General features: G+C 37.4%; 1 protein-coding gene across 1 annotated transcript; it reads left to right on the forward strand.

Annotated features, from left to right (window-relative positions):
- The first annotated feature begins 7,198 nt into the window (after positions 1-7,198).
- Positions 7,199-12,007, forward strand: LOC107725023 (cadherin-16-like). Its single transcript, XM_016534155.1, has 4 exons — positions 7,199-7,481; positions 10,355-10,471; positions 11,683-11,799; positions 11,907-12,007. The coding sequence occupies exons 1-4, from the start codon at positions 7,199-7,201 to the stop codon at positions 12,005-12,007; spliced, it is 618 nt and encodes a 205-aa protein (XP_016389641.1).
- The last annotated feature ends 709 nt before the right edge of the window (positions 12,008-12,716 follow it).

Raw genomic sequence — 12,716 nt, forward strand, 5'->3', positions numbered from 1 at the left:
TCGATTTTTTTTTTTTGCCCAGCCCTACTATATGTATTTTCTGTTACTTTTGATCTATGTAAATGGATTGTTCACCCAAAAATGAAAATTCTGTCATCATTTACTCCAGGTTTGTTCCAAATCTGAATGAATTTCTTTCATTTGTTGTGCAAAAAAATAAGATATTTTGAAGAATGTTGGGGAACAACTTGAGAGTGAGTAAATGATGACAGATTTATTTATTTATTTGTTTTTATTGCTAAATAAATGTATAAATTTATTTTTAAAAAAGAAAGAAAGAAAGAAAATCTTACTGACCCCACAATTTTGTGTCTATTGCTAATATTTCATTACATTACATTTTCTGGTTCCCTAAACTGGAGAACACTCAAAAATTACACATTTTATGCAGACATTTGTTCATTGTGTTTTGCCTTAGAAACCTAAATATCATTTAAAGGATCTGACCATAACGTTGTCACAAATATTCTATTTTCTAATCACGCACTTTTTAATGATTTCTTTATTCTCCATTTTTATCATAATTGCATATAGTATCTTAGAAATCTTGGTAACACTTTAAATTAGGGAACACATATTCACTATTAACTAAGAGTTTTCCCTAAAAAAAACTCCTAATTTGTTGCTTATTAATAGTTAGCATAGTAGTTGTTATGTTTAGGTATTGGGTAGGAAGGGATCTAAATATGGTCATGCAGAATAAGGCATCAATATGTGCTTTAAAAGTACTAATAAACAGCCAATATGCTAGTAATATGGATGTTAACAAGCGAGTTAATAGTGAGTATTGGTTCTTAAAATAAAGTGTTACCAAAATCTTTCATTCATTTCTCTCTCTCTAGTATGGACCCTTCCACCTGGCTGAGGACTCCTCAGTGGGCACCACAATCACTGTAGTGTCGGCATGGGATGCGGATGAGTGGGGTGGGGACAACTGGCAGGTGGACTACAGACTTGAATCTGGGAATGAGGAGGAGGTTTTCACTCTAGTGACTGACAGACAGACCAATGAAGCTGCCCTCATCCTTGATAAGGTATCGTCTCTGCCTGCATACTACTGCCAGTCATACAGACAAACATCAATCCAAGTTGCACTTGTTTTAAAGAATGCGCATTTAAAGCACAAGCATACTTTTCAATAAAGGGGTTGGGAAAAGCTGAGGATTTAAAAAAAGAACTCTCAGTGGTCTGTTCTTTTTCACCGAATTAGGAAACAAATCTTGAATTATCACCCTGATGTAATGGGATTGTTCTTTGTTTATACAACTTTTAATCTGTGATCTGAAATTGATGTTCTGTTGGAAACGTCTAAACACATCCAAGTGAACCACATGCAGTTTTGTGAAGTGCTTACAGAATGGGACTGACACGACGATCGTCAAATCGTCAAAATGTTACTATAATTATCTCTGTTTACCTTTATTGAACAGTTTCATTTATACTGGCTGGTATTTTTATAGGTAACGTTAAGTACAAACGTTAAGTAAGTGTTGGTTTAAGTGTTAGGTTGTTCACCACTCACCCCTCAAGAGTTCAAACACTACTTTTCAAACTAAATATTTCATAAAAAGAGTTTATATACTGTTCCAAAACAGTGTGAACTAAAAATGTCGTAAAAATAACCCAGTTGGTTAAAAAAAATGGCTCATGTAAATAAATTACCAGAAAATGTCTAGTATCATTTGTTTTCAAATGCCAATTGGTTTGATCAAACACAGTTAAATGTATACATATTAAGTGGGGCTTAGGTTTTTAAACACTTCTTGAGGTCATTGTATGAAAACAAACAGTTAAGTCATTATTTAGCAGGCCATTCATCCAGGGCTCAAGACCTGATCCACACCGCGACCCACATTCCCTTCAGGTGATGCAGTTGTTCCACTGATTAGTGTCACTGGTTCCCTTGATCTTGGACTCTGTCCACCCCTTATGTGATATACAACAAGTTTGATCCATTCCTGACATCTTTTATTCATGTTTCATCAGATTGTAAGCTGGGAGTTGATGACATTTCAACAGAGGGTTTCTGAATCCTTATATTTACATATGTGTCAAGGAACTGAGCTATTTGTTTTACTTTGTGTTCATCTGTGTTCTCGTTTACTCTGCACAACTCTCTCTGTTTTTGTTCTGTCGCCCGGTAATTAAGTAGATGTATTGTATTCTTAATTAGCAAGCGCTAATTACAATATGTCATGTTTGCAGCATGGGCGATCGACGCTGGAGACCACATATATTTTGTGTTTCAAAGTAGAAGAACTGTTTTTAGGTAAACAACAGTAATAAATGGAATTTGCTGCTGCCTTGAAGCCTGTTAGAGCAATGTTTTTACAGTTGTCAGGAGCTAGTATGAACCATTTTTTGTGTTCTTTTTATGCACGGATTGGCTGAGGATTTGAGAACAGCTCATTTCTTGTCCATGGTGACAAGTGTGCTGAACACACTCATGTGTTCTAAGTGGAGCAAAAGGATAGAGCTTTCTGTAACATTATTAGAAATGTATTGTTGTAAAAAGAGAGCTTCTTAAACTGAATAAGAAAAAAAGAGGTCAAAGTAACATGACAATTAGGGTTTCATTTTCCCTGGAGAAGAAGTGGAGAAGTGGCCAATGAAGTCTTAACTGGTCATCAAACACTAATACCACGTTTCTGGTCACCATTTGATTTGTAGATCCTAGTTGTACAGGACACTGTTATTGTGGTTGACTGGGATAACATCTGGAATAAGGGCAAAGAGTGGCAGAACATCAGGGTCTGGTCAGAATGCTGTCTGCTCTTTAAAATAAAAGTGAATTAAGTGACATAATGAATTAAATTAAGAGAAGTTTGGATGTAATATTACTAGTGGGAAAAAATGGTAATGCTGTTCACTTCCAGTCAGTAGCATTAGTCTTTATCTCCCAGTCTCTGTTTTTCTCATTTTATCCTTTCTGGGAACATAAATACAGATTCAACATTTGCACCATCGGTGACATCATCATTTGTTAACAATTATAGTCAAGAAGATTTTTGTTGATTTTTCAACAAAGAAGCTTTAAAGGTGAAGGCTTGAGAATTAAGATGAAAAAAATGGTAATGCTGTTCACTTCCAGTCAGTAGCATTAGTCTTTATCTCCCAGTCTCTGTTTTTCTCATTTTCTCCTTTCTGGGAACATAAATACAGATTCAACATTTGCACCATCGGTGACATCATCATTTATTAACAATTATAGTCAAGATGATTTTTGTTGATTTTTCAACAAAGAAGCTTTAAAGGTGAAGGCTTGAGAATTAAGATGAAGATGTAAAGATGACAATTACAGGTATGGACAAACACAGAGTGTTTTGACATCGGTAATGGCGTGTCATTACCGCCCACTCTCAGATCGACATTTATCTGCATTCTGTTACCTTTTGTGTTACAGCCCTGTTTTCCTGGAAGACAGCCCAGTGTAGGACATACAGTCAGAGTGATGTCAGCAGGTTGTGCGCATCCACAGAAATATCTGACCTTCAGTTTGATGAATGACATCAGAGCATACAATGGGTCATTCAGAACCTGAATTGAACACATTTTACCTTCAGAAATGCAGGTTGACACATTGTGATGACTAGTGAGACACTCTCAGATTGTGCGATTTTGTCCTGGTCTACAGTGTGCTGGTACAGATTATGAAGAGAAAATCAGAGCACTGCCTTTTTGTCCTTTTTCAATGTTCATAATTACCGAGTGGCTTTATTTTCTCTTGAAGCCATCCTCCATGCATCAAAAATAAACATACTGTACTAACAGTGTGTTCATTTGTGTGCAGGTGCTGGACTTTGAGCGGGAGAATGAGTACATACTGGTGCTGAGCGCTCAGAACCCAGTTGCTCTGGTCCGAGGCAGATATGGACCGGCATCCACAGCAACTGTCACCATTTTTATCGATGACATCAATGAAGGGCCCGTTTTGTCTCAGAGCCATTATGAAGTCACTGTCAGAGAAGGGGAGGAGCCAGGACGTGTTATTGCCACAATCAGAGGTTATGACCCTGACTCTCATCCAATCAGGTAAGGTGATTTTTCACTCATTTAAATTAGTACAAATACCTATCACAATACCAATAGGATCTATACATCGATTCCCACCCTGCAACATTTTCCAGCTGTCCCTTACATTCGTAAACTACAAGAGATACCCCATATTATTAAATCTCAATTTACACAAATAGCACATTCTCAAAATCTAAACCACACGGAGGAAATTCACTATTTGCTTCAAAACTAAAACTCTTAAGAGACTCTTAATCCAGAAGTGTACACCAGAATATAAACATGCAGAAGCACTGTCATTGTCAATTACTGTGGTCTGTTCAGGTTGTGGATTGTACACAGTGTACAAGCAGGTGTTATCCTGCCGTTCAGATGTTGCCACATAATTTCATGTACCTGACATGACTGATTCTGGTTCCTTGGCTAAACAGCAGGGGAAGTAGTGCATAAAATGGCAGGCATCTGGTGTGATTTGAGAGGACTGCCTCAAGAATAGTTACTTGTTCATATAGATTTCAATCATACATTTTCCATTGGAAGGTGGAAAAGAATCTGAATCTTGATCTAAAATGCATTAAAAACAGTAATATTGTAAAATATTATTACAATTTAAAATAACTGGTTTCTTTTGTAATATATTTTAAAATGTAATATATTCCTGTGATGGCAAAGCTGAATTTTCAGCAGCCATTAATCCAATCCTTCAGAAATCATGCTGAAAACCTATTATTCTCTTTGTATATGAGCAAATTCATCTCGTTTTGTTGTTGTATTATAATCCATAATGTTATAATTGCTTGATTAGGAAAGAGAATGATAATTCAAACTCTCACTGTTCTTTCTTCAGGTATTCGCTGAGAGGAGACACTAAGAAATATTTCTCTATTGGGAAGTACTCAGGAGAGCTCAAGACGGTCCAGGCTTTGGACAGAGAGGAGAACAGCACCTACACCATGGAAGTGGTGGCTGAAGATGGGCGTAAGAGATATTTTACTCCCTCCTCTTGCTGTGCATTCACTGTGGAGGGCTGTCAATTCATGTTGTTTGTTTGAATAAGCATGTCCGTCAAACTGAAGTCATTATACAGAGCAAGTACAAGAAGAAGATGCTATCAATGCGAGACATCTGGGGGAAATCAGCATCCCTCGGCTTTCTCTCTTTCAAAATCATCAGTGCTGCCGAGACACTTGACATTTCAAAATGCTGTGACAGGCTCTATTCAGGATCAGATCTCATTTAAAAATTCTGGGCCACATCCACACGCCGTGAGAGAAATCTCAGACATTGTAACTAGCAGTGAATGAGTCACCAGCTGAGATGTTGTGGCGTGTGAACGATGTGTGTGTGTGGTATAGAATACCACATCATTCCTCCGCACCTGAACGTAGGGCGCAGATCAAAGATTTGAGGTGTGAAGGTCACACAGTTCACCCTCCAATTACCTTCTGCTCCCATCAGTGTGCTCAGATGAGAAATCAGTCCAGTCCTGAATGCTCAGTCACAAATGTTTACGGAGGAGAAAAAAGGAGAGAGATGAGACGAGAACCAACGATATGACTCTTGCGTGGTCTTGAGTGTTGAAGCAGGGTCCAAATGAGAGGGAGGGTATAAGAGCAGGGAGAAATAAAGAAACCATAGATGATAGACAAAAATAATACACATACCTCGGTATCTGAGAGCTTCTGACCTTCATTGTATTTTACTCTGGACTGCAGAAAGAGATGCATAAAAATAGACAGTAAGGGTTGGAAAGCTGTAAAAAGGAAATTATGTCAAATGCTTTACAGATATTTTTAAGTATAAATATTATATATAATATATATATATCAACACAATTCCTTCAGTGTGATGTTTGATTGAGTATTGTCGTAAACTATAGTTAAAGGTGAAGAATGCAGTTTCTGCACTACTCATGTCACCTAGTGTAATTACAAAAATAAAGTAAGGATTATTCTTATGCTTACAATATTATTTCATCTGGGGATTGATAGTAAACAGCTAACGTGCACCAAATCTTAAATTTAGCTTACCTGTCAAGAAGAAGCTTCATCTTGATTGAAACCCAAACATTCCATTTAATTCATACATCTTTAAAAGCACCGCCAAATGTTTATGAGTCGTTTATTAGTGAAGGGGTCTTCAAAAGGGGGTCCATGAGCCCTAGGATGTACTTGGCGGTACCACAGGTGGTCTGCCAATTATTGTTTAATCTCAAACTATTTTGAGTGAAATTGCGTGAAAGTCTATTTTAAAAATGTTAACAAAAATACAGTTTTAAGTTAACTAAGCAATTCTATATAGTTAAGAGACAAAAATTCAGGTCAATATATTAATGTATTTGCTATATAGGTGTCATAACAAAATATGTTAATACATAAAAGTATGAAAATATGCATGTTTTTGCAGGACAGGCTTAAAATGCAAACACACGAAATTCAATTCCCCCTGAAATTAGTTGCAGTTTTATTTATCCGTTTTCTGGGGGCTCGCTTGTAGGTGTAGAGTTGTTATTTGCAAGATAAATATGTAAAGTTGGATATTCCTTTTCAAATCAGTTTTTATTGTTTTATAATACTGTAGCTGGTTAAATGCAGACTGATTCCATTGAGCTTTGTAGCACTAATCTCAATCTGCACAGCCTTTGATACAGCTCTTGACCAGTATTTAGCATCAGGTTAATGTCTGTTTTAAAACATCTCCTGCAGTGAAGAGAGCGAAGAAACAGTGCAAGCAGCAGCTTAATCTAACAACATTTTAAATCTGCTGAACAATGGCTGAAGTTGCATATTTTTTATGAACAGTATTTTAATAATTCATGGCTTTATCTCCTGAGCACAGTATAATAAAGCTTTTGAGGCATTGCATATGATGTGGATTCTATGTAGTTAATACTCTTAAAAGGATAGTGAAAAATGAAATTTTGTCATCATTTACTCACCCTTATGGCAGTCCAAACCTGAATGACTTTCTTCATCTGAATAGATATTTATTTTAAAGATATTTCGAAAAATTTCTCAGTCTTTTGTTGTGCATACAGTGAAAGTCAATGGTCACCAAACCTTTTTGGTTACCAACATTCTTCAAAATTTCTTCATTTTTGAGTGAGCCATCCATGTAAGAACAGCAACCATTTCAAACAGCAACATACTGAAATACACTAAATGCACACTAAGTACAGCTCAAGATGAAAATGATTAATACGTTCTGCCACCTCTTCTCTCCTTCAGGTAATTCCTCTTTGTCGGCCTCCACGCTGGTGACAGTGCACATTCTGGATGTAAATGACAACAGCCCAGTTCTGGTGGGCAATTACTCCTGGAAATACCTGTGCACACCTCGCTGGGAGGATCAGGCTCTGGTTCTGGCCTCTCGGGACAGCGATGGGCCCCAGCATGGAGGAAGGCTCAACTTCTCCCTCCGCAGTGACGCCACTGTCCGCCGCAACTGGAAGCTCACTCCTATCAATGGTTTGTCTTTTTCTTGACCCACTTCCAGCCCCTCTACGTATTGAATAAGTTGAATGTGAAGTGACAAATCTCCCCTGTCGCCCAAGAACTACGTGGCCCGTCTTTAAAGATATTTCTGTCTGTCAGTCATTTCAAAATTACATGTCAGACGATCTTAATTTGCCCAAACCTTCTATAATCACAATAGCACTGACATGCCCAGTTACGTTGACCTCCTCAAGCAATGACGTCAGTGTGGATAAAATTAGAGATTTGAAAATAAAAAAACTGTTTTTCTGTGGCTGTAACATCTGTGCAGTCAAATTGAGACGTCATCAGAACTGGGTGTAATGCGTTCCACCTGCTGAATCTCACACACAGTGCAGGTCTGGGGAAAGGGCGTACTGACAAAGAAAGAAATTGCCCTCCATGTCTAGTGTCTTCAGACGAATATGTGTTGGATGTAATAAGCGTAATGGCTTTCTTCCTGATAGCTTCAGGCGTCATTAATGTGCCAAGCTCATGCCAGTGAGCAGGTTGACTTAGTTGCAGCGTCTGAGTCACGGACCAGAATCCAATAGATTTTGATTCTGTTGTTCACTCTTTTTCTTTCACGCTCAATTTTTTTCTTCTCGGTCTGTGTCTAAGTTTTTCTCGTGTTTTTTTTTTCCTTGTTGTTAATGGATAAAAAAGGCCCCCTCTAGTGACATGGGGTATTTATGTTGCCTTTAATTTATATGATCTCACAGCTGGGGTCGGTTGGTTGAGAGGCTAAAAGTGTACTTTCATTGACTTTTCATCTAATTGATCTTTAGACATCCAACAGTGAGTTTCTTTTTTTTCACACTCACCTCTCTCTCTTCCTTTTTTACTCATCCAGCTTTACATGCTCCATCATGAAAGCGTGTCGAGAATGATGGTGAGGGATGACGTAGTCTGGCGTCTGTAGGTCTCAATTTATATTTCACCCTGAACACGACTGGTCTTCAACGAGCCCACAAGAGCCCATGTTACACCTCTCTTTATTTCCTTACACTGGCTACCGGTTGCGGCTCGCATCAAGTTCAAGACATTGATGCTTGCATATAGAACAGCCACAGGCTCAGCACCCGCCTACTTCCACTCACTACTACGAATCTACATCCCCTCCAGAAGTCTGAGATCCGCTAGTGAGCGACGCCTCGTGGTACAATCACAGAGAGGCTCAAATTCACTTTCCAGAACATTCTCGTTCACCATTCCTGGCTGGTGGAATGATCTTCCCACCCCTATCCGGAATGCTGAATCCCTGACAATTTTCAAGCGACTGCTGAAAACTCATCTCTTCCGACGCTACTTGACTTCATCCTAAATTTAAAAAAAAAACTTTGTCTTTCTCTTTATTTATTCCTTTCCTTTTCTAGCTTGTACTTATTTGAACATTGCCTAAAACTTGGTATTACAAGCACTTCCTGTGTCTGTTTGCCTCTTTAAGAAGAATCGCTTTATGTATTCCCCAACTGTAAGTCGCTTTGGATAAAAGCATCTGCAAAATGACTAAATGTAAATGAACACGTGTCTTTGCTTGTTTGATGTGTGTGCCCACTCATGACACAAGCACATCCACGTCTTTAATGTCTGATGGAGTTCAGTTCCTGAATTTGAATTAAGGATAAAAAAAATAAAGATTCAAAATTGCAAATAAGATGTCATCTGCTTGCCTGTATTTAGTACGCATCATCAGTAAGGTGTACACTGAATTTGATATTTTTAAAAATCACATCGTTAAGTGTTTTTCATGGTAACAGTTTTAGGATATCCTGCTGTTTTCAGTGATTGAAATACTGGCAGGTGCTGTATATGGATTGCACATGCCCAAAATATGAAGTCTGATCACATATATTTGTTTTTCTTCGTTTGAGAGGTGATCTAAATATTCAGGGCTTGAAACAGATGGAAAATTGACACACTTGTGCTGCAGTTTTCCCGGTCTCCATGCCAGTCACGTGAATGAAAACTATGAATAGGCCCAATAGATAGTTGTAGTGTACTGTCTATATTGTGTAGAATCAATTTCTTAAAGTGCTTCCACCAGAAAGCTTTTGATGTGGAGGCTATGGGCAACATATTGGTCACCTCTGACGAGAGATACCTGTGAGAGATAATCCTGTACTAGTTTAGTACTGGTGACCCCCTTTAGTCCCCTGTTGACTAGCACATTAAAGGACTCTAGTGTCAAAGGACAGTAGTGGGGCTTCTTGGACCATTGATAAGAGTGAGCAGAGACTGATAACAGCCCCTTGTTTACTGGACTGAGTTCTTGCTTTTGCGTCACACGGCCAAATCCCGATTGGGCAGAGTGAGGAGTTTTCCCATAAGATTTACTCAGCAGCATTACACTCGACTGCTTGACTTAGTTTAATGTTTTGTCACCTAATTACTGTATTTCTGTTAATGTCAAGGGTAAATATTATAACTCGTATCAATAACTAGAGAAAATAATGTTTGTATGGACAAACTTTGATGCTGGCTTGACAAAGCCTCATCTGAAAGTTTAAAATAAAGTTTTAAGTTTGATGGTTATATAGATGTTATACAGCTAGCTAGTTGGCATTGAATGCAAGATTTAGCATGCTGCTAGCATTGTCTTAGTATGTTACTAACAGATTTTAACACATTACTAGAATGTTATAGCACATTGTTTAGCTGTTTTAGCACATTGCTAGCATTTTAACATGTTGCTAACCTGTTTTAGCACATTATTAGCATGTTGCTAGCTAGGGATACTAACTTGATGATAGCATATTTTAGTGCATTGCTAATATTTATATTGTCAAGCCAACAGAGCAATAACATTGTTCTTTATGACTAATCTTTCATGGAAATGTAAGCTGGGATTTCATTTTTTTCCACAGACACTCACACCAACCTGTCTTTGAATGTCCCATACCTGCCTCCAGAGGTTTACATCGTACCATTTACCATCTCAGACAGCAGCTCTCCACCCAGAAGCACGTTCATCAATCTGCCAGGTAACATACACGGACTAACATAGAACTGAATGAATGAAAAGAGAGCATGTTTACGTAAAGAACGAAACCATGTACGTCATTTCATTACATTCATACATTGCATTCACTAGCTGTCTGAACACAATGTTAAATGGACTCACTGGAGACTGTAATGTTCACTGGAGGTCACAAATGACATTTTTTAATTTAGATCTCTCACAATGTTCCCCCAACACATAAAGAACGCAATTAAGCCACATTTACATGATAAAGCAAGCAGAGCCACGTCATTCACATTATTAACAATGTACAAATAAGCTTAATGACTGTTCAGTCAGAGGACATTTGTGAAACAATTGAGCACTAATGTAGTCAGTATCTGTAATGATGGAGCCTTGTTTTCTCATAAAGCTTACTGATGTGAGGTTGTGAGAATAGGTGAGATTTTTTTTCATGTTAAATAAATGTTTATTTAGATTTTGCCTTTTGCATATTCTCTGGAAGGTACATTGTAAAAAGTGGATTAATGCAGTTGAAGTTTAATTCATTTAAAAATAAATAAAACATGCATACAGGTTAATTTAAAAAATATTGGTCTTGAAAAGAACATTTAAATATGATTCATTCATATTAAATAACATTTTTGAATTGAATAAAAACATAGTTTTATGTTGAGCATACTGTATGTGAATATTAAGTACATTATTTGACAACAAGGGGTTCTCAAGGGGGCCACAGGATGATTTAAAATTCATTTATTATTCATTAATAATTATATTAAAAAATAAAACAATTAAAATGCTAAAAAATATATATGATTTTAGATATAATCTAAAATCATATATATAGTGAATCATGTTTAATTTAATATATCAAGCAGTGTTGTTGTAATTACAGCAGAAATAATTATCTTTGCAAATATGGGGGCCTTTGAGTCAAAAAGGTTGAGAACCAATGCTGTGTGTTTTTGTGTCTGCTTGGTCACGCATTCACATTCATTGGTTTAATAGATTCTCTCTTGAAACATCCTGTTCACACAGTCTCCAGTGATGCATGGCATGGCCACAGGTGCATGGCTCCTCTCTCTTTCCCTATGTCTGACACTCATGCTAGTTTCCCACGAGACCTCACCGATGCAATCACCCTCACCTAGTGCTCCATAAATATGTCCTATTTTCCTTGCCCCTCTAATGCATTTAAAAAGAGCTCAATGTTCGTTTTTTCTCTTACAGTGACGGTTTGCCCATGCAATGTGAGAGGGAACTGTAGAACAGCACCAAAACAGCTTCAGGGCATGCCCACTATTCAGTCAACAGTGGGCATCCTGCTCGGAACTCTGGGAGTTATAGGTGAGACATGTACACAGCTCATTCAGAACATCCTGAAATGATTGGAAACGGAAGAGGATAATACAATTTGCAGCTCCTGCAATCACATTTTATGTTCTTGTTTACAGGCGTCATACTGATTGTTGTATTTGTGAGACTGTCCTACCAGAATTCAACACCACCAAACAAAGGCTGCCAGGAACGAGTGCCACTTAAAGTCTCTCTCTAAGTTATTTATTTGTTTTTAAGCTATGTAGTTACTATCTTTATTGTATTTATACAGTAGTTTATAATAATTAGTGGGATCAATAAATAAATCAGTTAATTCATTTTATTTTCTCTCGGAGTTGTGTGATCAATGAACTGAAATAAAGAAATAAATCTGAAAACAAGCTCTGTTTGATCACTCATATACACTGAGGTAAACAAAGTTAATTAACTTTATGAGACCTTCAGAAATAATTTTCTTTATATTTCTGTTATTTATTTGAATGCAATCTACTGTAATTAGAATGTCTTGTTTACAATCAAGTAGATAGACACAGTACAGTGCCATTACAGTACAGTACACTTACAATACAGTAGTGGCAATTAAAACATTTGGGATGATAATTACATATTTTTTTCCCTCTGGCGTATGATTGATTTAGTTCAAATGTAATAAACAGGCTCTGTTTGGTCACTCGTATTAATAGAGAAGAAAATAGACTGACATTGAGAAAGCAAGAGAGAGCTTAACCTCATTCATGTTTTTTTCAGGCCATCTTCAGGCCAAGCTGTTTTAGAGATGGAGAATAATCATCCCATCCCCCGGGATAATAACCAGGCTGAAACAGTTTCACATTTAGTGAGACAGGAAATATTACCCACAATCCCTTTTAGCCAGCCATCTCCTGTTTATGTTGAGATGACACTGGCGAACGTGACCCAGATGACCT

Source organism: Sinocyclocheilus rhinocerous, unplaced genomic scaffold (assembly GCF_001515625.1).
Source record: "Sinocyclocheilus rhinocerous isolate Xijiao unplaced genomic scaffold, SAMN03320098_v1.1 scaffold1266, whole genome shotgun sequence".
Taxonomy (NCBI): domain Eukaryota; kingdom Metazoa; phylum Chordata; class Actinopteri; order Cypriniformes; family Cyprinidae; genus Sinocyclocheilus; species Sinocyclocheilus rhinocerous.

What these genes read in the sequence shown, in the direction of transcription:
- LOC107725023 (XM_016534155.1), top strand. Translation starts at nt 7,199, where the DNA reads ATGAAAATGATTAATACGTTCTGCCACCTCTTCTCTCCTTCAGGTAAT. An exon ending in GAAGCTCACTCCTATCAATG is followed by an intron (nt 7,482 to 10,354) that starts GTTTGTCTTTTT and finishes TTTTTTCCACAG; the next exon opens with ACACTCACACCAACCTGTCT. An exon ending in CGGAACTCTGGGAGTTATAG is followed by an intron (nt 11,800 to 11,906) that starts GTGAGACATGTA and finishes TCTTGTTTACAG; the next exon opens with GCGTCATACTGATTGTTGTA.